The sequence below is a fragment of the Lissotriton helveticus genome, chromosome 5_1 (genome assembly GCF_964261635.1).
Source record: "Lissotriton helveticus chromosome 5_1, aLisHel1.1, whole genome shotgun sequence".
Taxonomy (NCBI): domain Eukaryota; kingdom Metazoa; phylum Chordata; class Amphibia; order Caudata; family Salamandridae; genus Lissotriton; species Lissotriton helveticus.
In genome coordinates, this window is record NC_136065.1 from 827916468 (window position 1) to 827943218 (window position 26751).

A 26751-nucleotide genomic window follows, 5' to 3' on the forward strand; every position below is an offset into this window, starting at 1 on the left:
ACTGTTACATTATACCTTCCAGTAAAAAAACAATCCTCAGAGGCATGTTCATCTCTTTATGTGTGCTGCAGAATACAGCACACTTCGAAAGAGGAAATAGCAGGGAGAAATAAACACATTTCTCTTTGTCATGCCATCTTTGGGGTGGTGTAGCATTTTGACTCATCCCCATGTTTACTACCCTTAGTAAATCTGGGAATTCACTAAAATCCATGGGTGGATGCGTTGGGAGGCCCACACTTCACCCATTTGGTCACCCTGGCACCCTTGAAATTGCTTCCCTATTTGCGATTCGCTAATTGCTAATCGCAAATAAGGAATGACTCCCCATTAAGGCCCATAGGAATGAATGGGAAAGCCATTCCTTATTTGTGATTAGCAATTAGCGAATCGCAAATAAGGAATCAGTAGAAATCGCAAAAAATATTGCGATTTCTACATGCATCCCGTTTTGCGAGTCTTTAATAGCGAATCCTTAACATTCGCTATTAAGGACTCGCAAAACATGACTTTCATGAATCTGGGGGTTAATCCCTTGCATTGTGACTCCTTGCAATGGCAAAGCAAGGTTTTAGTGCATTTGGGCCCTTGTGTGCTCTGTGAAATTACTACCGCCCTGGTGTGTCCTACAGAAGTCCCAGCACAGAGAATTTCTACTGTACTAGTGCGCTCTGCGGAATTCCCACTACACTGACATCTGTCATTCCTAATAGACTCAGCATTCCATGCTTACAGCGCTGGTTCAATACATGGACTTCTCTCAAGGCCGAGAGGAGTAGAGGCAAATAGCTGCTTAGAAGAGATTAATGGAATCAGGATAGCGCTCTGAAATGTTTAATTAAAAGTTACATACGACATTCTTGTTTAACCACTAAGCCTCCTGCTGATGAAAAACAATATAAATAGCAGTTTCTACCAAAAGGGATGCTTATTTGAAAAATAAAAATCCTTCTCTTAAATCGGTAATTTCTTACCCAGGACACACATTTGTATCAATTACACCCACTGACCCATTTTTAAATCCACGTTTGAATCCTAATAATTACATTCTGACGTAGAGCAGAACATGGGAACTCTAAGCAGTAGGGAGTTTGCATTTTTTATGCTTTTTTTAATACACTATGTTAAAATGCTTAGGCTCTTACTGTGCATGCTGGACATATTATTGTGCTTTGTGGAGTCTTTGAGACGTGCTTCTACCACCCAAAGGATGCTTCAAAGCACTGAGGGATAGGTACAAACGGCACTGAGGTTCGTTGGGACTCAGTACTAGTCATAGTCAGTTAAGAGCACTTCCAGATAGGGCAACTTGTTGCGGGCAGTTTGTTGATTTGCTTTATTGTATTTATTCGTTTGCAGCCCTCTTATTATTTAGTGTGCCACTCCACCATACAGAAGTAGTGTGCCCCTACAACACGCATTTGAGCTCAGGTTCATGTTGCATTCACTGTAAACTGGAATGATTATTGGTGCTTGGGCATTAATATATGTTAGGGATCATCCTGTTTTCTTCTATTTAGGTATCAAGTACTAACAGCTATAGCTGTCTGTTAACAAGACCTGTTGTTTCCAATACATAACCCATCATTAGAGTGGGCTTTAGATCAGCTCTTTACTCGTGATTGTATGGGTGTATTGTCTGCCTCATTCTCTGCTCTTAATTCAACGACTTCCTTATTTATTCATGTGTGTTGTCCTGCCCCCAAGAAGTTTGGTTTCAGTGTTCGTATTGTTGTATTGTATCCTTCCAGTGCTCTTTCGAGGGGGCTCTTTTTAGATCTGGCTTGCCAGCTTCTGGCAGAGCTCATGTCTGCACACCAGAGACCGTATGTAAAGGGTTTTGGTCAGCCTGCCTCGGCTGTTGTCTTCTTATGGTGAGCCCCTTGCCAAGGATCGCCTTCATGTGCTATCTGTCACCTTTTGGTTTCTGCCCATGGCATTTTGTAGTTGTGAACATTTTCTGCAGGCTTTCTCACAAAAATTGGCTGTTTGAAACAGTAATCTTTTTATCCATATACTTAGCTTTTGGTATTGATAGTATACTTTTTACACTAACATTTGTTTTGCTATACTTCGATATGTAGCCTCTGTCTCTCTCCTAAAGCACTGCTCGCTGTCTTGGAACCTTATTAAGGAATCTGCAGGGTCACTACTTTTATAAGCAGAAAAAGAAGTGGCACGCAGTTCAGAGCTCTCTGCCATGTCTCCATATGCACGTTCCTCCCTTTTGCAGACAATCAGGTCACTGCTTTACATGTTCACTGGATTTGCATGTTGGCGCAAGGCTAGCCCAGCACCGAGGATTGTCAATCTGGGTGGGCCATGAGGATGAATGGGGTAGCAGGCAGAAAAACAACAGAGTTTTGAGAGAGCTTCTTTTTTAGATGTTTAAACCACAGACATTTAGGGGTCTCAGTGAACCCCGTTCATGATAGGGTTTGCAATTATTTCCCATGAAGGAGTAATTTCCAGTAAGTGTGGGTCATAAGCTTGCATTGATCAAGTCCCTGCAGTTTGTACAAACTGGCCGTCTCTACTACCGTTTGGACGGTTTAGTGAGGTCCTTGGAATGATCCTGCCAGGGTTAGCAATTGCTCTGGTAGAGTGCTGAGATGACGATCAAACTTGACTGTCAAGAGGAAGTAAAAGTTGTTACAAGGGTTTCATAGATGAACCTGGGGAAGGATCATTAACGGTGGATCAGCCTGAGTGACTGTCAGTGAGAGACTGAACCCTCGGGTATCTCCCAAACAGAGCCCAAGGCTCTCCCCTTGTGCATCCTCGCCTTTAGAGGTACGGACCAAGCATGGGTTAGGCTTCTCTACCTGGGATGATCCAACTAACATGTGAGGGACTGGGGACGGTGAAGCCCCAGATCCTCTGGGAGGGGTGCATTACGATAGCCAGCTCTCCCAAGAGGAAACCTATGCTAACCCCATATGCACCTGGTGGAAACCGAATTGCAGTGCTTCCCAGGGCTGAGACCCCCCCTTAAGCACCTGCCAACTGGGACCTCTCAAGGCTGATCTCAGCCCACCAGAGTTTCGAGAGAATGAGGAATGGTCTAGCTTGGGTGGTAGGGCAGCCTGTATGAGAAGGAGCCAGGGCCATGAGGGAACCCCAGCTCCTCTTGGTGACGATGCCATGTCCCCTCAAAGCCAGTGTGAACTGCTCCAAGGGGTGGGAGGAGATGCTGCCTCTAGCCACTCAGGCTTCCATGTGTCTACAGGAAGCGGATAAGTTACTTTGACAGTGCTGGAGAACTTGCCACTTCTCCCCTCAGTGCCTCCTACCAGGACAAAGGGGAACCCCATCCCACTAGCAAGGCTCAAGGCTGATGCCTAAGATGGGGACTCTCAATGTGTAAGGATCTAGCCCTGTATCCCACCAGCCCTGGTGGGTGGTAGATGACTGCTATGAAGGTGGGGTAACCCTCCCTCATTGCCCGGTCCCCTAGGGGCTGCTCCTGTTTGGTCAGGCTGGGCTTTAAAGACGTGTGTAGCCCTGCCCGGGAGGGCCAGTGGTGGAGACACTTGCCCCTGCTGCTGTGAGAGCTTCTTGTTTGCCTGCCTGCCTGCTAGGGCGGTGGGATGGGGCTCCTGGAGTGAGTGCTGCCTTCATGGGGTGGGTGCCTGGTCTGGACTGGGCCTGATAAAATCTGGGTTGCCTCACTGTGTGCTGCTTGTGGCAGCCTGTGGTGTTTTCCGGGCTGCCCACATGCACCACCATGGGCACCCACTGCTGCGGCTGGGCCTGGGATGGCCCTCTGCCTGTCCCCAGGTAATAGTTTCATGCTGACCCCCTCGGGCTTTAGTATAATATCTGGGAAAAGGTTTGCTGCTGTGACCCTCCAAGCGATAGAGCCCCCCCCACCCCATTCTGGCACCCATGTAATTGGTCAGACTTCCCATGCTTTGGCATCCCACTATGACCTCAGATCAGATGTGGCCAGGATTCCCTCAGTAATGGGGAGTGAAGAGGGACAGTCCAGAACCGAATCCCCACTGGATGGCGGGTGTGGGAAATGTGGCATACAGAAGGTCTATGGCCTGGTGTCGCTCAGGGTACACATGTTCTTTTGATCGAGGCTCTCCCCGTGTATGAAGTTAGGCTGCTAGTGATCCCTGGCAACAGTTTCACTGTGTCTGTGGGGCTAAGGGAGATTGATTGACTCCACGCTCTCCCCCCAGCAACTACCCCGGCCCCTCGTGGAGTGTGCAAGGGTGGGTAAGGAGGACTGGGACCCCTGCTCCCAGTGTGAATGTTGACTTCGGCGGACTGTGCAGTGTGCCCTGACTGCGTGGTGCTGACAGGTGAGGGGCCCCACCCTGGGCGCCAGGGTCTGCGGCGAGGTTGATTACCCATCTAACCTGTCTTAAAAACAGACCAAGGAGTTTAACAAGTGTGTGAGTCGGATGGGTGATCAAAACCCTTTGGTGCAATGAACGTGAGGGCTGGTCTGTGCCAGGTTAGGTGGGATACTGATGCGTCCTTGCAGCGGGCACGCCACCAGCAAACCTCTCCCCTCACTGTCAGGCATGAGCAAGTGTGATAGGACCAAAAAGATGATGAACTATGCCTGGGTATAGCAAAGCCAGAGGAAACTCTGGCGGAGGTCCGTAGCCATCCTGATGTGCAATCGGTCATCCGACCTGGGTATAGTGGCAAAAGATTCATTTTCTTCTGAAATTACCCTCAGGATAGCTGGTGCTTGGAAGCCACAGTTCTGGAAAATCTGGTATCTCATACAGAAAATGATTAGAGGTCTTGGGCCAAATCAATCTCAACCTGTTCTCAAACGTTAAAGGGTTAAGAAGCCCAGCTAGCTGGTGTGGAGCAAGGCATCAATTATGGGTCCCTAGTGTGCCACTTTTAGTAAGCAGAACTGGCGCTGTGGGCTGAACCAAATGCTGGGTTAAGGCTCCCGATAACAACGCTTATCAGACCCCAGAAAAAGTGTTGGTTGATATAGACGGCAGGGCGGTGACAATGGAAATTGGAATCCACTAAGGAGTGTGTAACAACTCACCTACCAAAACATCTAGCCCTGAAAATGGAGGGTGCTGGAGCATCAAGCCCATACCCGGCCGTCACCGGTGTGGAGTGAACCATGGGAGCTAAGTCACAATAAGTCAAAGGGCCACTGCGGTGTGCAGGTAAGTCTGGGTCGAGGGCCCGGGTGGATCCTCTGCTGCCAGGCAGATGGGAGGGATGGAGTATGGGCCATGCGAGGCTGCCTCCACCCCGTGCAGTGCAGCAAGATGAGTGGTTTTGTTTTTAGAACTGCCCGAGTTCTGTAGTGTATTAGGGTTCACCTTTTGTTTCCTTGTGAATGTGACAATCTGCATGCTGCTGTATTTTGGAAACAGTCTCAGTGATCAAATAGATATTTTGGTGATGTGCCATATTATTTATCCAGCTTCTGGCAGTCCAAGATCCCCTTCCTCCCTTTGTGCTGGTAAATGCTTAGAAACTCCGAGACCTTGGCAAACAGGGTTTTGTTTCTATGAGTCCAAGGTACATAAACTAACCATATATTTGCAGCCTATTCTCTGCCATTCCTGACAGCTGTGCTGAATTTTATCCGGGGCTTGCAGATAGGCCCACCAGCACTCATTTTTGGGAACCTGAATTTAATTTTCCTCATCAGACTTTTTCAGGGCCCTCTTAAAGATTTATGGGGCCCTGGGAAAGCTATATCTTGGTGCCTCTTGTTTGGAAAAACTTTAAAGCTATGACCCATTTCAGTTACAGTTAATTGAAGCACCAATAATGGTAAAAGCAATATTGAAAAATAGGTTAAACTTTCAGAAACTTAGTACACAAAAAATATGATGTGAAAGATCAAGCTGCCGACGTTTGTCAGCCAAATTGTACCAAAAGCTTGAATAAGCATTGTCCAGTTCCATTTCTTTTTTGTACTTGTCTCAAGAAATGTTTTGTCTTGTAATAAAAATATTGTAAATAGTATTCAATTTCAAACCAGGCTGTCCCTTCCAATGATGAAAAGAATCAATAACTTTAACTTGGTCAAATTTTAGTGGACTAGTGCACACTAATAAATTGGTATAACATACAATAATGGTTCAGTGTAGACTTATCAAAACATCATTATTCAACAACTTGGTGGATGCAGCCGCTGTGTACAGAGGATACAAAAATTAAAAACTGTATGCATTTTAGACATTTGATGACCTGGTTACAAAGTTCATGACCCAACCACAAGTAATAATCAAGTATGAATTAGATGCTGTTCACCACCCAAATTGTTGAATAATAATGTTCTGAATAAGACTACAGTGAACCATTGTTGTTTGTGATAGTTTATTGCCCCAAGGCTCCTGGTCTAGCTGATCAGGCAAAGCCTTGTTTTTTGCATACTAATAAAATAAGACATAAGCACATACGTTAAATACACAATATAAAGAAAATGTAGTTTAAACTATGTTAAAACCCAGGCACTAGATATATGTTCTATGTGCCGTTGTCATTCACTAGATAATTGTGAAAACAGTAACACCCATCAAACAGAAGCACAAGTAAGCCCATTACAGTGATGATAAAGATGGGTAAATATTTTACATAGTGTTTGCCATCACAGGTTAGCTGTAACCTCATGGAAAACTACTATAAAATGGGAGATTACAGTCCTCCTGAGAAAACACTTTTGGTTTGAAGTAGGCTACTGGAAAGAGAGCAACAACAGTAAACGATAAAGCAGTTTTAGTCTAACCGTGTACAGTAGAGCATACTCTTTCAGAATTTAGATAGGCGTATCCTATTACACCTAACAGCTAATGGTGGTCTCTCTCCCCAAATGTTGATATCTCATGAGTCAGGAGGTCTGCACTTAAGGGGGACCCCCCGAGAAAAGGAACTGGCAGACTGCAGTATAGTGCATAGGGGAGCAAATGGTATAGGAGTCTACAGAAGGCACACACATGGACCCTTCATGCTTGCATCTCTTGCTTTGCCCTGTGTACAGGCCAACCAGGTGCTTGACTTCAGCACAAAAAGGTACTGTCTTGAGATCAAGAATAATAAAAAGTAGAGAGGGCATGATCTTCAAGAAGATTCACCACCCAGTTTACCTGTACTTGAAGATGTTGATTTCATGATAAAGACTTCCTCTGAGCTCCAGGGAAGAACAAGAATGTTTCTAGATTCTCTGTGAGGGTTTCTGACCTCCTTGCCATGACAGTGGTTTCCATACAGAGAAAGAATTGTGAATTTTGTGTTTGACCATTATAAATTTGTTTATATCAGCCATCAGGAAATACATTTATTAAATCTGGATAACTTTGTCAAAGCATTTCCTGTTCTCATATTGTGCGAATATCTGCACTCAGTTTGATAGAACCTTTCTCACTGGAAGAACATGATGCTGTTATTTTATCACTATCAAATGGAAAAGCGACTGGAGAGTATGGCTTTCCCTCAGAAACAGTCAGAGAAGTTTTAATCCCTCACTTATTAAAACTGGCAAATTAGGGGGCATATTATCAAGCACGGCGTTCACATTATCGCCGCTTTAGTGGCAGAAAACTGATGCTAAAGCGACGATAATGGGCTTGATAATACCCCGTAGAGAATTCCCATAGAAGCCCAAGTTCACACCAGAACATGGGCTTCAATGGGAATTCACAAGGGCGTATTATCAAGCCCATTATCGCCACTTTAGCTGCAGTTTTCTGCCGCTAAAGCGGTGATAATGTTATGCTGTTTCTTCATAATATGCCCCTTTGTTTTAAGAGGTGATGATTTCCCCTCTTTATTAAACACCAGCAGAGTGATGAGTTTTTTATTTAAAAGTCAAAAATTCTGAAGACAGATCAGTTTACTGAATTCAGACTACAATATGGTAACTAAATTAATAGATAATAAAATGAATAAAGTGGTTGATAAGTTGATCCATGAAGATTAACATTGCTTCATTGCAGGTCTTCAAATATACTGCGATACGAATTATTTAATGGAGCCATTAGATGTTTTCATTGAGAAAGCTTTCAACCTCATGTGCTTTTTTTATTTTACAAAGGTTTGGCTTTCCCCCACAGCTTACATGTCCTAAGTAATTTATACAGAGGCGGTAAGGCCAGATTGATAGTAAATTAATTTGATGGAGGCAATTTTAAAGGTAAATCTGGGAATTAGAAAGTGTTGTCCTCTATCCACAATATTGTGTGCTTTGTTTATGAGCATCTCACGGTAGCTCTTTGGTTTCATAAAGTTAAACATCCTCCCATTCAAAAAAATGATTGGTAATTTTGAAAATGAATAACGAAATACAAGAAACAATTTTCAAGATTTTTTCACAATTCTAAGACCTTGGCGAATATAAAATCAATGCATCAAAATAAAAAATGTTATTATGTAAATCTACTCCATAAGTTTTAATAACTGAGATTCAAGGGTCATTCAAAAACAAACCTAAATGATATTTAGAGATTGATATTACATCAAATTTAGCTGACATAAGATTTAAATTGAAGACCATAAATTCACAAAATATAATTGTTACTACTTAGATGGATAGCCCTCCCTCTCGTGATCATTTACTGAGTTTTCCAAATAGGAATGTAAGTTTTTCCTTTGTTTAAATTTGATTTTATTGCTGTTCCTTCTGCTATGAATTGCAATTTACTTTAGAGAAGTACAGAGTTTGTTTTCCTCACTTTTGTGGGGAAATTATGTCACTTAGCATTTTATGTAGATCTCAAGTGCAAGGGGGCTTAGCAGTTCTAAATATTAAAACATACTGTTTTGCAACTTTTGCACATATAGCCTCAAGATATAAAAATATGCGTCTGGTAAATGGATATTTTGAAAATTATTTGATAAATATGATGCTTAAGGATATTAAAATTGACAGCATTATGAGGTTGGCATATCACCTAAGAGCGTATTCCAGGTTTAAATGCAGCTACTCATCCTAATGATTTAACCATGAAGCGGCAGCCATTTTCGGATAAGGTAAGATTAGCCAGGTGTCAAATTAAGGGATTTTATAAAGTGTCAGATTTTTTAATAAAAGGCAAATGGGTTTCTTGGTCAAGTTTAGAAGCATCACTACTGCACTTTAACGTATTGACCTGAGCAGTATGAGTCTCAACATCAATTTGATTTCTTGCTTAATAGAGAACCGCAATGTGAGATTGATTGGTTCTCGGAAAATGTATCCGGCATGTCTAAAAGAAGCAGGCATTTTTATGAGAATTTCTGGTAAATGGGACAGTGTGGAGAATGTTAGAATAACACCAGGTATGTGGAATAATGTTAATAATTGGTAGTTTTCTATCTTCAGGGGATCAATTACCACATGTCACGTAGCACTTAAAGCAGTGTGCAGTTGCAGATACAATTTTATGTAAAATGATTAATTTAGCATACTCCTGTCTTTTCCAATAGGATTAACCCTGATTTTCAGTCTATTGCCTCAGATATGACTCTAAGGAGACGGGTAATTGGTCTTATATCATATTGCCTTGTACAAGATTAGACTCTGTGATGGTTCTACATGGTTATCTTCTGCAATCAATTAGAGTTCTGAAGTGGTGCTTATCACCCTGCGGGTTACTAGGCGCTGGGGTACAGTTTGCCACAGTTGGAAAGCCAGTTCTTGCGTTCCCTCCAGAAGTCGGCGAGAGAGGGGGAGGTTCTCAGATGGAGAGGGCGGTCATTCCAGGACTTGGCAGTGAGATAGGAGAAAGACCAACCGCCACGGCATCTCTGCCAGATGTGCAGGATGTGTGCAAGGGCAAGGGAGGCAGATCGGAGTTGTCTGGTTGACTGATGGAAGGTCAGGTGGTGGTTAATGTAAGCAGGTCCGGTGTTGTGGAGGCCCTTGTAAGTATGAGTCAGCAGCTTGGACTGGCATCTCTTCTGGACCGGGAGCCAGTGGAGGATTCTGAGGAGGGGGTTTGACGCTGATCTATTTCGGGAGGTCAAGGACAAGTCTGGCTGTGGTATTCTGCATGTTATGAAGTTGTTTGGGGAGGTAGGTAGTGGTTCCGACGTAGAGCTAAATTCCGTAGTCCATTCGGCTAGTGATGAGGGCTTGAGTCACTGTTTTCCTGGTGCTGACGGGGGTCCACCTAAGATCTTATGAAGCATGCAGAGGGTGTGGAAGCAGGAGGAGGCTACCGGGTTTTACCTGGTGCTCCAAGGAGAGATTGTTGTCCAGGATGATGCTTAGGTGCGGGAGTGGCTGGTGGGAGTTGGTAATGGTCCGAGTGCTGGGGGTCACCATGTGTCGTCCCATTGTGGAGGTGTTGTTTCCAAAGAGGAGTAGTTCAGGCTTGTCTGTGTTCAGTTTCAGGTTCATCCAGTCAGTGACTTTGGTTATGGCATTCTGGAAGTTGCCCCTGGTGGTGGCGGTATCCTCTAGGGGATGCCTTGGGTGTCCTCTCATTATGAGATGATGTTGATTCCAAGGGTGCAGACAATGTCAGCCAGTGGGGTCATGTAGGCATTGAAGAGGGTGGTGCGGAGAGACAATTCCTGAGGGCCTCCGTAGATGATGTTCATGGGTTCGAAGGTGAAAGAAGGAAGGTGGATTCTTTGTGTCTGTCCAGTGAGGAAGGAGGAGATAAACTTGATGGCATTTCCTCTGATACCAATGTGGTGGAGTCTGATAAGGAGGGTGTGGTAGGATATGGTTTTGAGAGGTCGAATAGGATCAGGGCATCTGGCCCGCCGTGGTCGAGGATGGCCCTGATATCGTTGGTTGAGGCTATCAAGATGGTCTTGGTGCTGTGGTTGGAGCGGAAACCTGACTGGTTGAGGTCGAGTAGGTTGCTTCCTTCAAAAGTAGTCAACCAGGTGGCAGTGGATGGCTTTCTCAATGGGTTTATCAGATAAGCATAATAAGTTGATACAGGTTTATGCTGTTAGCTCGAACATTAATTTTGAAAAGTAAAACACCAACAACAGATATATACAGGCCAAGTAGGAGCCATTTAAAAATTCCCTTGGTTGTGGGAGAATGTTACTTAAAAAATCCTTGCAATGAGATCTATAATAAGATAGAAGTTGGTTCTATTCTTCTAGTACATTGCAGTATTAATTTTGTTCAATGTTATTTTTCTAACCTGCCTTGGATATCCCTTATAATTGACACTGTAGTTATATCTTTAATGATGATTTATTGATTATTGTTTTGATTTTACTTCCTTAATAAAAAATATTATAAAAACAAAAAGATGTCCTGGTATGTGAGAGTGCTGGTGAACAAAATACAATATATTTCAATCCTGAGAGGGCACTTGTGTTTCTGTGGCTGAAAGGTAATCGCTGTACTAAATGGATGCTTTTAATTTGTTGTTACTTTTCCACATGACAAGTCCTAGAAAATGTGAATTCAGAGGGGCATGCACAGTTTTGAAATGATGGGACAATGTGTTACATAGTAAGTGTATTGAGCATTAGATGCATTTTTCTTTTTAAAATTATATTCTGACTAATACATAATGTTTTCTATTTTCAAGGATGGCCATAGCCAAGTATATTCCTTGCCTTGGATCTCTGCTGAGAGTGTCTCGTCAAGACTCCAGGTCTTATAGCAGCTATCCATCCACACGACGCTCTACTGTTACCAGCCAGACGTCTGATGCAAGTGGGCTACATAGAGTTAAAAGTCGACTAAACTCTATTTCTGACAGCGAATCAGTAAGCATCAATAGCACAGATCAGACATACCTCCACTCTGCATGTTCTGGAAAGTCTAGCAATAGCAACTACTCTGGGAGGAAAGTATTCAAGGGTGACAATAGAGATGAGGAAATCATTTGGAGTAACCCATTGGGTATGGCAGTGGTGGCTGGTTGCCTTTGAAAGAGGTGAAACAGCAACAAATGATGGACAGAATGCTGAATCATTCCGACATTCTTCCCAGTCATGAGATCTGGGTTAAATCCATTGTTCTACGCCACCCCAGTTTGGACCCAGCCATATGCAAATCAGTCTTGACCCTGTGCCTCATGGGAACAGTCCAGAACGAACTGCAAAGCCAGGTCCTCCCTGGACCAGAAACAAGCATCCTGGGACCGGTTTAGGGGTATGTCACCCCTCATGAGCCAGGCTAGCTTGAATCCAGTCGCACAGTGAACAAGGGACCCACGTCTGGGCATACCTGTCCCACTTAGGGTGAAAAGTGTAACTGCAACAAATGATGTGAAATACTGAATGATTCAGACATTCTCCCTCAGTCAAGAGATATGGGTGAAATTGGTCGTTCTTTTGACCAATACTCCACCCCAGTTTGGACCCAGCCATATGCAAATCAGTCTTGACCCTGTACCTCGTGGAACAGTCCAGACCGATCTGCCAAGCCAGTTCCTCCCTGGTCCGGAAACAAGCATCCTGGAACCGGTTTCGTGTATGTCACCCTTCATCAACCAGGTTAGCTTGAATCCAGTGGCACAGTGAGCAAGGGACCCACGTCTGGGCATACCCGTCCCACTTAGGGTGAAAAGTGTAACTGCAATAAAAGATGGACGGAATACTGAATTATTCAGACATTCTCCCCCAGTCAAGATATCTGGGTTAAATTAATCGTTCTTTTGCCCACTACGCCACCCCAGTTTCGACCCAGCCATATGGAAATCAGTCTTGCCTCTGGGCCTCATGTGAACAGTCCAGACCGAACTGCCTAGCCAGGTCCTCCCTGAACCTGATTCAAAAAGGGGGGTGGTGATGGACAGAGTATCTGAATTAAGCAGAACACTCCTACCCAGTCAAAAGATCAGGGCTTGCTCCATCACCGTTTTTTACCTCACTGCACCATCCCAGTTCAGAACCTGGCTACATGCAAATTAGTCTGTCCCTGGCCCAGTGCATCATGGGAACAGGGCAGACCAAACTACCAAGCCAATTCTTTACTGGAAAGGAAACAAGCTTCCGGGGACCGGTTACTGGCATTACAGCCGTCTTCGGCCCGGCTTGCTTGAATCCTGATGGTGCAGTGAGCAAGGGACTCACATCTGAGCATGCCTTTCCACACTTGTGGTGGCCAAAACGATTCAAAAAGGGGGGTGGTGATGGACAGAGTATCTGAATTAAGCAGAACACTCCTACCCAGTCAAAAGATCAGGGCTTGATCCATCACCGTTTTTTAGCTCACTGCACCATCCCAGTTCAGAACCTGGCTACATGCAAATTAGTCTGTCCCTGGCCCAGTGCATCATGGGAACAGGGCAGACCAAACTACCAAGCCAATTCTTTACTGGAAAGGAAACAAGCTTCCGGGGACCGGTTTCTGGCATTACAGCCGTCTTCGGCCCGGCTTGCTTGAATCCTGATGGTGCAGTGAGCAAGGGACTCACATCTGAGCATGCCCTTCCACACTTGTGGTGGCCAAAACGATTCAAAAAGGGGGGTGGTGATGGACAGAGTATCTGAATTAAGCAGAACACTCCTACCCAGTCAAAAGATCAGGGCTTGATCCATCACCGTTTTTTAGCTCACTGCACCATCCCAGTTCAGAACCTGGCTACATGCAAATTAGTCTGTCCCTGGCCCAGTGCATCATGGGAACAGGGCAGACCAAACTACCAAGCCAATTCTTTACTGGAAAGGAAACAAGCTTCCGGGGACCGGTTTCTGGCATTACAGCCGTCTTCGGCCCGGCTTGCTTGAATCCTGATGGTGCAGTGAGCAAGGGACTCACATCTGAGCATGCCCTTCCACACTTGTGGTGGCCAAAACGATTCAAAAAGGGGGGTGGTGATGGACAGAGTATCTGAACTAAGCAGAACACTCCTACCCAGTCACCATCAGGATTCAAGCAAGCCGGGCCGAAGACGGCTGTAATGCCAGAAACCGGTCCCCGGAAGCTTGTTTCCTTTCCAGTAAAGAATTGGCTTGGTAGTTTGGTCTGCCCTGTTCCCATGATGCACTGGGCCAGGGTCGGACTAATTTGCATATAGCCAGGTTCTGAGCTGGGATGGTGCAGTGAGCTAAAAAACGGTGATGGATCAAGCCCTGATCCTTTTACTGGGTAGGAGTGTTCTAATTAATTCAGATGCTCTGTCCATCACCACCCCCTTTTCTTCCCTCTCCCTGAACCTGAAACAAGCATCCTGGGACCTGCTTGGCAATTCGGGCTGGACTGTTCCCACAAGCAACCGGGTCAAGACTGATTTGCATATGGCTGGGTCCAAACTGGGTGGTGTGGTGGGTAAAATATTGATGGATTTAACGCAGATCCTTGTGACTGGGGGGTAAATGTTTGCATTGTGCAGCATTCCGTCCATCAATTGTCTCCTTTGCATATGTCACCCTAAGTGGGAAGGGTATGCCCAGACGTGGGTCCCATGCTCACTACACCACTGGATTCGAGGTAGCCTGGCTGATGAAGGGTGATGCCCTGAAACTGGTCCCAGAGTGCTTATTTCCAGTCTAGGGAGGACCTGGCTTGGCAGTTCGAGCTGGACTGTTCCTACGAGGAACAGGGTCAATACTGATTTGCATATGGCTGGGTACAAATTGGTGTGGTGAGCTAAAGAATGATGGATTTAACCCAGATCCTTGTGACTGGGGTGAATGTTTGCATTGTGCAGCATTCTGTCCATCAATTGTTTCCTTTGCATATGTTCCCCTAAGTGGGAAGGGTATGCCCAGACATGGGTCCCATGCTCACTACACCACTGGATTCGAGCTAGCCTGGCTGATGAAGGATGATGCCCTGAAACCGGTCCCAGAATGCTTGTTTCTGGTCCAGGGAGGACCTGGCTTGGCAGTTCGAACTGGACTGTTCCTACAGGAACAGGGTCAAGACTGATTTGCATATGGCTGGGTCCAAACTGGGGTGGTGTGGTGAGCTAAAGAATAATGGATTTAACCTAGATCCTTGTGACTGGGGTGAATGTTTGCATTGTCCAGCATGCCGTCCATCAATTGTTTCTTTTGCATTTGAAAGAGGTGGAGCATAACACCTGCCTCGCACTTCACTGCTTTCATCAAGATGGTGGGAAGAAGTGGTGCAGATTCAACTGCTCTAAGAAAATGTTGAAAATAATATGACAAAAGTATGCACATTTTAGCACAATTGTCCTAAAAATGTCGAAAAGCAATTGGTGATAAAGGCAAAGCTAAAAATGTAATTCCACATGCTCTATCGCAGGTGTCTCCAACCAAAGATCACGAGCTAACAGTAGCTCCCAGACACCTTCAAAGTAGCTTGCAGCCTTGAGTTCATTTTTAAATAAGCACAGAGTCACATTGTTCATTTAACATTAATGGAAGGCTGTGTTTACTTTTCATCATCATCAGCCTGCAGATAGCAGAGCCTGTTAATGACCAGTGCTCAGTCAGATTAATGGGCCAGGCTGGGTCACAGAGGTGAAGAACTGAAGCACTGAAGTATTTAACTCTTACATAAAATTACTTGTCAACTCAATTTTAGAGCATGAGGACAAAATGATCTTTCTGAATGCTTTTGAATGAGAGAAAGTGAAAATGAGAAGTTACCTTAATGATTAAGGCTTCATTTAGTTTTATCCCATTTACAAGAAGCAGCCTTTTGTTCCCAGTGATCTGTAGACACTGTGCCATATTTATATCTGAAAAATAGGCATTGTTTTCAAATTGGAGTAATGTAAAGTGAAGAAAACCTTTGTCATGAAACATCAAGTATTGTCTTTCTCCACTGTCAATTCAGCAAAATACCTCTTAGTGTTTTATGAAGCATGTTCACTTAAAATTCCCCCTATTTAAACACATTTATTTTTTCTGTTTTAATTACGGCACCATGTCTGCAGGCCACTGGGAGCAAGATACTTGTGCTTTTGTAAATGTGCCACCTGGAAAGGGAGAAACTGCAAATGATGAATTTTATGGAAACCAAATAAACAAAGTTAACTCTTCAGTTTAATTTTCTCAATATGGTGCCATATCTATAAGTGAAAAATACTACCATTATTATAAGTTGGAAATATTGAAACTGTAGAAAATGTTCTGTATTCTGAACATTTAAGCAAAACATTTTCCTGCACATTTGTGTTATACAACATGGTGCCACATATTGCGAAAGGTATGCTCTGAGCCATAAGTACATATAACATGGTCTGTCAGTCACCTGTGCACAAATATCCCATTCCTATGCACAGATATTCATACATCCCCAAAGACCACACTCTCACTGACACCCATGGCAGCCCTTTCATAGTGCCCCTAGTCAGTGGTCGAAGTGGTGAAAAAAAAGTAGGGGAACTGTGGGCGGAGAATCAGGGGTGGGAATAACCTGAGGATTGGATCAGTGGGCGGAGTCAGAGGTGTGGCTAGAAAGAGAAAAACATACCAATTTTTTGTACGTTTGGCATTTCATTGACCAGTTACAGCTTTTAGCGTTATTTAATTCAAACAATGGAAAGACATGTTTATTTGAGGTTTAATACTCAAGTTATTTACATTAAAATATATTTACAATGTGGGACATGTTTCCAATCACAGAATGTCCCAATTACACTTATAAGTGGAATCATAAGCATTTGTCGGCCGAGCTATGCAGATTCCTTTACAGCAGTTCTACTCCCTTTTGCTAACCATTTCTGAACATAAAATTTGGGTTTAAATTCTATGACAGGAGGCCCCACAATTTTTATGAACATTATAGAAGACAGACGATTGATTGATATTCTGTTCCGCAGTGGTGTGAGCACATCATTCATTACACTAAAGCCCCGTTCACATTCAGCAGTCGAGGTACAAAAGGTATCTATAATGTGCACTAATGGTTTCAGGGATGCAATTTCTATTTTCTTTGTACTCTCTGAAATTAATGATGTACTGCCTGGTATAAAATACATGAAACCTGCTACAAAGGTTTTGTAATTCTCCCTCACCACATAAGATGTCTACTGGATCTGGCCAATAAACTGGTTGTAGGGGTTTCATTCTATGTACCAACTATTTGTATTCTATATTGTCAATGTTTGTGGTTGTGCATCTAGAAACATTTGATGCATTATTCATTGTCATCCTTTTTTGCAGGTTATTAGCTAAGCTCCTCAAGAACTGTGCCCTATTGATGCTAACACAGCTTCAGCAGCATTTAATGCAGTTGTAGCAAAGGGCCCAGGTGAATCAGCCATTGATTCAAACACTAAAGTCTGCATCAGTATTGAACGATCAGCCTTGTATATGCAGCCTTCTGGATACGTCACCCGATTCTGTGAGAGCATCATATAATATGCCCATATTTTCAACAAACACCAGGGAGGTTAATAAATGGTTTAAACTCGCATTGTCTTCAGCTACAACCCAATTCTGCCCCATTATAAACACCTAGATGTGACTCAATTCAAATTATGCACTGCCTGAAAAAAGTAACAACATTCTGGAAAAAGCAAACACTCATAGGGAATGCAGGATTATATAAAGGGTGCGAAATATAAACAGGAACGACATGTTATCGTAACTCTTTTACTCTCATTTTTCAGAGATCAATGAGTATTTTTTGTCTCAAACGTTGAGAGCATGAATACAGGGCTCCTCCTGTACCCAAGTGTTAGGCAGGGCTCACAAGAGAAAGGGACTCTTCACAAGAATCTGATCTGACGCGCGAAAACCCACAAGGGTTCCATCCTTATTCATGTCAGCCAGCTAGCAGCTCAAACATAGTATAGTACATATGCTTTCAAGTGTCCTGCAAAGGATACCTTTTGAACTGTTTGGCTTGGCTAACTCTTCTACCCACAAAAAACTTGAGAGAGATCTTGACAGTACAAGGCAAAATTATATTTTCGTTCTGGAAGTGAACAAAAAGCAGTAACCCACTGAGCTATGCACATAAAATATTGCTCTTTGATATGCATGATACACGTTCTTTGCAGCAGGCGCATATTAACCCTCTGCACCACCTTAGATGAGTTAAAACAGCCAATAGACAAAACTCTCCTCCCATTTCTCTCCAGGAGGTACGTTGATCACCAGAGTTATCTTGGCACTTTTATTGTTGCCCAAAACCTACTGAATATACAAGGAACTTTGCAGTGTTTTTAAAACTCCTGCACTGCTACAAAACCGGCCCCCACAAACTAAACTGGCCCCCTACTCTTCCAGTCGCCCTGGGAAACCCCTAATGCCTGAAACTGCCTGTCCGGCCTAGTTACTGTAAAGTCTTTTTCTATACAATACTGCAGATAGGTATGCTTCTTTGATATATACGTCACGGATCACTGTTAGTGTAAGACACAGATTCTTCCCGTATATCCTTTGAATGGGTTCCTGCCTGAATGATACACTTGAGCAGTTTGGTACACAAAAGAAGGCCCCTGGCTAGACCTCTTAGGTAAGCTCATTAATGTTATTCCTAAGGACCCTCACACAGGACCACTTGCCTTTTCGACCTTCCTGTATATATATCCTGCCTGTGATCTACTATGTGAGATCTTTTTGGCAGATGTTTTAAAGTTTGCACCTTTAACATAAACTTTCTAACAAGGAATATAATAACGTTTTTGTAACTTCTAGACAATTTTGTACATTTTTTAGGGCCATGCCATACAGAATAGAAGTAAAGGCAGAATGCAATCATCTGTTCTACAGTCCTGTGACTTTGAATCACATTCAAAGCCGGAGAGATGTTGCTCTTTGCAACCTGATCTACTAGTACACAGAAGCCATAATACTATCGCAATTTCTACAAGTCATCTCTCATATGCAAAGGGCCAATTGTTGACCAAACTAACCTGCAGTTTAGCTATTGATTCAAATTCTGGTAATACTGCTACAATGTATATAACAAAGTAGTAAAAGGGGAATTGGTAACAGTTATATATGAGCGCTCTGCATGTAAAGGTATAGGTATCTCAGTGTAAAGTATACGCTGGTGCTCAGGTATGAAGGAGGTCGGCTACCTCGACCTCTCAGACAAATCACAAAAGTGGTTTTCTTACAAATAGTACCAATTTCTACCGAGCACTCAATGTCCATAAATAACAGTCCTTTAGTTTGTCAAGATTTTCAATTTATTTTCTTCATTGAAAATTCATCTTCTACAATCCAAATTATTTCTGACGCAGCCAACACGTGTTTCGTCTGGTCTATATCGACCACGACTTCTTCAGGGCCGTCAGCTATCACAACGTCCAAAGTCTTATATTATTTGGTATTCTTAATAATCCGTAATTTCCTTCTTAAATTCAACGAAGTAATAATCTTCATATGGTCATTCCTCCGTATTCTTAGTAAATCCGTTCTAAATCGTCAGTTCTATACGTTGTATCCTCAGTTAGAACGCCACGGACTTTCGTACTCGGAATTCTGTACACGTTAAGAACCTACAGGTGACGTACCCGTCCACCCAATGAATCTACCGTATTGCCGAAGATCCAATGTGGCAAATAGATAGTATCTAACTGAGGATACAACGTATAGAACTGACGATTTAGAACGGATTTACTAAGAATACGGAGGAATGACCATATGAAGATTATTACTTCGTTGAATTTAAGAATGAAATTACGGATTATTAAGAATACCAAATAATATAAGACTTTGGACGTTGTGATAGCTGACGGCCCTGAAGAAGTCGTGGTCGATACAGACCAGACGAAACACGTGTTGGCTGCGTCAGAAATAATTTGGATTGTAGAAGATGAATTTTCAATGAAGAAAATAAATTGAAAATCTTGACAAACTAAAGGACTGTTATTTATGGACATTGAGTGCTCGGTAGAAATTGGTACTATATATAACAAAGTACACGCACCCGACACCACATGACAAATTGTATTCAGCGACTGCCATTAGATGTCAGCACCGGAACTGCCCAATGGCTACTTCTGTTGCGTTCGAAGCCACTGTGTTTATGAGAACAAATTATCACCTGTGGTGCAAACCGGCAGCATGTTTTGAAGTCCGCTGACTGGACCCGCTCTTACCACAAGCGGCAGACTTGTGAAAGAGACAGCTGGCGACATGATAAAAGATGCACGGCTCGCCCAGCGGTGGTGTTCATCAATTAATTTTATCTTGCCGCAACCGGAATAACCCGACATCAGCCAACCCCACATGGGTGGCCAGGCTGAGAGAGAACCAGGACCTCCTCAGCCTGTAGCACTGTCACCAGTCCACTGTGTGCACTGGGCCTGCCAGAATCATGCGGACTGGCGTTAGTTTCCACGGGAGTAAATTAGTCCATGAATGCGGGCGTCCACGACCGGTCTGTTGCCGCGGCCCCAGATTGCCTCATAAAGAAAGTACTGTGCCTGCTACTTCTAATTGTACTTAACTTGTTATGGCTTTGAAAGCGCGCGGCGGTGATCAAGATCTGCCTGGGGCCATGTAACTGTGCATTGACGCACTACTTCGTTTTGGGCCGGGGTGACTTAGAGCCAGTGATTGTGGAGCCAGAGATTTTGCAGGTAGCGGACACTGTGGTCAAGCCTGGACGGTAGGTCGCTCAGCATTTAAAGATTTTTATCAGCGTGGCCTAAAACTCTTTATGAAATAATACAGCCTCTTTGTTTCCCATTGCTTTTTTTCCTTTTTCCCGCTGATTTCATATGGCGTGAATTCGACCCGAAGGTATTGGAGAGCTTTAGATGAGTACCAGTTACGTAACACAAGGACAGGGACACATTCATTTTGCTTCATTTTACTCGGTAGAAAGGGTCACTCATAGTCGTTGAAATGTCACCCAAAATTACTCGAAATTATGAACATGTCACACATAGCAATCCGAAACCTTGGCATCTATGCTTATGTAATAAAACAACATAAGAAAAAGAGATGATAAGGCATTCGATGTTTTCCAGTTGTTTACAAAAACAAAAAACAGATATTCTTTCATTTCCCCAACTTACTTGATGTTTATGTAAGAGCGTGGAGTTTAGAGGCCGGCCAGGCTCCTCTTACAGGCCCCAGTGCAGGGAAAAGAGCAGAGCTGTAAAGGAGGGGTGGGGGACCTCTGGGCAGGTACAGAGAACAATTTCCAGGAGCGGCTGGTGGGGCTGGGCAAGCTGTGGGTACATCGGCCAGCAGAGGGCCTCTTCTACAGCAGCAGCTGTCCCCCTATTGTCCACTTCTGGCTGGGTGGAGAGCAGATTTGCAGCAAGCCACAAATTCCTCAATGAAGCCCGTTTTAGGTCAAGCCTTAGCGCAGCAGGAATGCGCTGCCCTAAGGAGAGGGCTTCTTTGAGCTGACCAGCACTTCGTGCACAAGAGAGCAAGTTCGTGCCCGAAGTCCTGATATTCCATTGGCCTATGCATGCGTCTTTGTAAAAAGACAGCAAGCAATTGGTCAAAGGTATCTTTTTGTCCCACCTTTTTGTCCCAGTGGTGACGCCCACGGCCTAATGCTTGCGGTTACCTGCACCGGCGGCATCTGTTTTGAATTATCGTGCCCAAACATGGGCACGATAATTGAAAACAAATGGGCTGCTCGCTCTCCGAAGCACGCGGGCACCACTCACGGTCTTTCCTCATCCGTTGCCACCGTCGCCACGCCTGACCCCTTCGCTTGTTTTGCTTCTTGCCCCTGCTTTTTGCCTGGAATTCCGGCACGGACGCTGGTGCGATGGTAAGTGTGCAGCTTGTGCAGCTCCTGCAAGAGCTTGCCCAGCACACATGTACTCCGGTACAAGCACGCACTGCTTGGACATGCATCTATCAAGGCAGTAGGGACAGAAAAACCATGTCCGCAGGAGGAAGAGAATGCATGCACCCGTGCAGTTTTGAAAACTATGCGTAGTTAATGCTTATTGTTGTTTTATAAAATAGGACCTCATGCGCCGGCAGTAAGACTATTAAATAAGAGTGCAGAACTGTTTATATTGTTTAAAAAACATGCATTAGTAGTCAGAGCTGATAACAGGTTAGTTCAAACATTCTATTAAGGAGGGACAGAAGTGGGACTGGTCTGTCTCTACTCCATCCATATGCCAGGGGTTGTTTCCATCTCATCCTGGGAGGCAGCTCTTGTATTCTCGGGGGCTCCTCCATGTTCAGGTCTCTGCATAAAGCTTCCGGTGAGCAGGAGTCTAACGCTTCGACGCCATTGTGTGTAAGAGCATGCTCTGACCCCGCCTCCCCTGATGTCTCTGCTCTGCCTCTCTCACCCAGTCCCGGGCTCTAAATACATCTTGGACGTCAGGGCTTGTTCCAGCCTCTCAAAGCCTTTGATTTGTCTCTGGAATGAGACGCCATCTCGGAGGGTCCCTGGGGGGCGTCTCCTCCTTTAGCAGAAAGTAGGGTTTGCTTCCCCTTCCACAGGAAGCGCAGCAGAGAGGCATAGAGTCTGTCAGGCTCTCATTCTGCCTTCACACAGGGCCTTTGAGCCTCTGTCTGCATCTCTCCTCCTAGCCACTGAAGCTTCCCCCTCCTCCTGTCTCTCTGCCCCACATCTCCCCCTTAGCGCTTCCCCTCCTCCTGTCCCTCTGCCCCCCCCCAAGCTCTGCGCCACATCTCCCCCTAGGGCTTCCCCTCCTCCTTTCTCTTTGACCCCCCAAAGCTCTGCCCACACATCTTCCCCTTAGAGCTTCCCCTCTTCCCGTGTCTCTACCCCCCCAAAGTTCTGCCCCACCTTTCTCCCCTGACCTTTCAGGAGCAGACGCCTGCCGTGTGACTGACACGGCCCAGATCTCCTGACCTTTCACAGGTGCTCACTCCTGCCATGTGACTGACCCTGCTAGCTCTCCTGACCTTTCACAGGCGCTCACTCCTGCCTTGTGACTGGCTCGTCCCAGCTCTCCTGACCTGTCAGGCGCTCCCTCCTGCCTTGTAACTGGCTCTTCCCAGCTCTCCTGACCTGTCAGGTGCTCACTCCTGCCTTGTGACTGTCTCGTCCCAGCTCTCCTGACCTTTGAGGCGCTCCCTCCTGCCTTGTGACTGGCTCGTCCCAGCTCTCCTGACCTATCACGGGTGCTCACTCCAGCCTTGTGACTGGCTCGTCCCAGCTCTCTTGTCCTGATAGGAGCTCCCTCCTGCCTTGTGACTGGCTCGTCCCCGCTCATCTGACCTGTCAGGCTCTCACTCCTGCCTTGTGACTGACTCTACCTAGCCCTCCTGACCGTCAGGCTCTCACTCCTGCCTTGTGACTGGCTCGTCCCAGCTCTCCTGACCTATCACAGGTGCTCCCTCCTGCCTTGTGACTGGCTCGTCTCAGCTCTCCTGTCCTGACAGGCGCACACTACTGCCATGCGAATGACACGGCCCAGCCCTCCTGGCCTTTCGGGGGCAAACACCTGTCTTGTAATTGACTCGGCCTAGCCCTTCTGACCATTCACAGGCGCTCACTCCAGCCGTGTGACTGACATGGCCCACCTCTACTGGCCTATCACAGGTGCTCACTCCTGCCATGTGACTGACATGGCCCAGCTCTCCTGACCTGTCAGGCGCTCACTCCTGCTATGTGACTGTCATGGCCCAGCTCTCCTGACCTGTCAGGCACTCACTCCTGCCTTGTGACTGGCTCGTCCCAGCTCTCCTTACCTGTCAGGCGCTCCCTCCTGCCTTGTGACTGGCTCGTCCCAGCTCTCCTGACCTGTCAGGTGCTCCCTCCTGCCTTGTGACTGGCTCGTCCCCACTCTCCTGACCTGTCAGGCTCTCACTCCTGCCTTGTGACTGACTCTGCCCAGCCCTCCTGACCCGTAAGGCTCTCACTCCTGCCTTGTGACTGGCTCGTCCCAGCTCTTCTGACCTATCACGGGTGCTCCCTCCTGCCTTGTGACTGACTCGTCCCAGCTCTCCTGTCCTGACAGGCGCTCACTCCTGCCATGTGACTGACTTTACAGCTCTCCCAGCCTTCAAAAGTCTCAGACCTGAAGTTTTTCAGTAGGTCATTCTGCCTTATCATGCAGCCAGCTCTGTTGGGTGAGGATAGCCAGGGTAGTGAGGGGGCCCCAGGGGGGCCACCGTGGGCCACAGGTCATGGAGCCAGAGTTTAAGCACAGACCTACCCACGTGAGCTCACAACTTCTGGCTTGGCATAGGCAAAACCCCAGGACTCCCTGACCTGCGGTCCCCGTGCGTGGCACGGCCTGATTGGCGCCTACTTTACATACACATAGACCTTACACTGCAGAGCGCTGCTCTTTCCAGGCTCTGCCTGGTTGGCTCCTGATTTGAGGACCTAGTTAACTATTTTGCAAACCATAGCATCCGGATCGAGGGACCCTAGGCTTAAAGCCAATTAAGCTGAGTGCGGGCGCGTCTGGTAACAATGCATGAGTCGCTTAGCTTTGAGTAGCTCACAATAACCTTCACTGATCAGAAGTACCTACCACTACAGAAAAGGTTGGAGACCCCTCTTCTATCATTTAGTAAAGCATATATAAAGAGTTTCACATTTCACTTCAATGCATTTTTTTCATCCTAGAAACATGGACAAGTTAAAAAAATACACAGTTTTTGCTTTCTCAGGAAGTACAGTAGAGCTACACAGATTCTACAACTTTAAAGCAATGTTGTTGCTCACATTATGGAGAATCAGAAGCATTTCAAAGGTGGGCATCGCTATGATATGGATGTCCACAACAGGCCAGGGGTTACCACCATCATGCTAGCGCCAGTATAACAATGAAGGTGAGCAGTAGGCATGAATGCCGATCTTTTGCTAAGCGTTACTATCAATTTCCCTGGTCAGAATTTTGGCAGGTGTCTTGTACCACCATATCATGGATATCCCCCGCATGCCAAGAACTAACATCAATATGCCAGGGCCACAATTTTAACAAGGTTGGGCACTTTCGTGCCACATATGATTCATATGGCACAAATTACCACCAATGTGGCAGTACAACCTTTTGCCAGAGGCTGGTAATTTTATGGAGTGTCTGTCCAGTTTAGGGACCACTATTATGCTATGCATTCTCTCCATATGCCAAGAATTACCACACTATTCCAAAGGCTATATTTTGACAAGATTGGACTCATTCATGTCATCATAGCCCCCTTCCAGTAACAGACAACACCTATATGCAGAGACCATCATTTTGCTGGGGGTAGTTACTTCATGACTTGGATGCCTCCCAAATGCCTCGAATTCCCACCAATATGCCAAATACTGCAGTTTGGACATAATCTGTCATGGAAGTCCTCATACGTAAAGAATGCCAACATTTTGTCAGGGGTAGGCATATTCGTCCATTGGCTTGTCCCAATGTCACTATAACAGGATCAGTTTTCATCCTGGGATGAGAACCATCATGCCATGGAGATCAAGAAGTACCACATCAGATATGCTAGCTTCAGTTGCCAGTTTCATAATTTTTCCGTGGGTAGGCACCTCATGCTCTAGATAGCCTCCAAATCATTAGAATTGCCACCAATACAACACTTCCAGCATTTTCCTATTGGTGGACACATTTGTGGCATTTATGCCTTCTCACTTATAAAGATTTACCAAAAATAGAATATAGTACATTAAAACGCGATGTATTACATTGCGTGCTTTTACAATGCAGTTGTTACAACGACCGCGTTGTTAGTACGTGATGCATTTACTTCGCAAGTCATTACAACCACTTGCTGTAGGGGGTGTGCTGGACTTTGGAATAGTATTATTTATTATTCATACTCCAGTTTGCGCAACAGTAGGGCAGGTGTTGGAATTCATTTCCAATACCTCAGCGCCCCCTACAGCAAGTTGTTGTAATGACTTGCGATGTAAATGCATCGCGTACTAACAACGTGCTCGTTGTAACGACCGCATTGTAATAGTCTTGCGATGTGATGACAGTGTTGTAAATGCTGATTCCACCAAAAATATAGCAGTTTAACCATTTTAACAGGGTTTCCATCATACGCCAGGTTAACACCAATATGCATGTCCTCCCCCGAGAGCAAGATGAGCCAACAACGGGACATATGTACAAGGAAATGTGGCAAAGTTTGCAGCGGTAAGCTGCAACATTTCCAAAATTCCGGGATGCAAGGCATTAGCAAGAATACGGCGCACCCCTTTGTTTTCCCTAGCACTGGCACTATAAATAGCTGCCTAGCGACAACACAGATACCCTTGCATCATAGTGCAATGATGCCTGCATTGCAAGGATGATTGTTTATGAGCAGGAAGGTGTCCCTTCCTGCACATAAAGAATCAATAATGGTGATTTGTTACTCCTATGTGTTTGCAGCATTCTGCAGCACACATAGAAGTGGCAAATCGCCATCATTTAATTGATTTTGTGCATGAAAGGGAATGTTCATGCCCAAAAACAATCATTAATGCTGTTTTGTTCTTTCTATGTATACTGCTGAATGCAGCACATATGGAAGCAGCAAACACAAGGAGAAATAAAAGTATTTCTCCTCATTTCGCCAATCTAACGCCTACTTTTGTATGGTGTTAGTTCTTAGCGCTGACACCCAATGCATGCCCCTTTTATGCAGATACCTGCGTGAAAGGGTACCATATTTACAAAGCAGCATAATCCACAAAAAAGTGCCTTAACGCCACTTTTTAAATATGGAGCAGGGCATTGTGCCACCGGAATGTTGGTAAAAGTGACGTTCTGGTTAGGCAGTCCCCTTGTACATATGCCCCAACATTTGTTATACATACCTTACTTCCTCTTACCATGACAATGATGATAGCACTCCTTTGTGACCAGCAGCAGTGTTAGGCCACGAAAGCCATGCTGAGTGCAGGAAACAAGAAGCTGTAGAGAGCGGGAGGGGATTTATGAAGAAGAGAGGAACATCCTCAATCTCTGTTCCAGCCTCTGGAATGGATGGAAGCTTCTGGTCATTCGAAGGGGGCATTGCTTGAACACTTACCGTGTTTCCTTCCTTGCTGCTGGTCTCTTT

The 26751-nt window shown here is 45.0% G+C and overlaps 1 protein-coding gene across 1 annotated transcript in view; it reads left to right on the forward strand.

Moving 5' to 3' along the window:
* Nucleotides 1-26751, forward strand: part of OPN4 (opsin 4) — a 1087721-nt gene that overhangs the window by 884453 nt on the left and 176517 nt on the right. The window contains exon 8 of the mRNA XM_078641099.1: nucleotides 11487-11667. Within this exon, the coding sequence (XP_078497225.1) occupies nucleotides 11487-11667 (181 nt within the window). The remainder of the gene's footprint in view (nucleotides 1-11486; nucleotides 11668-26751) is intronic.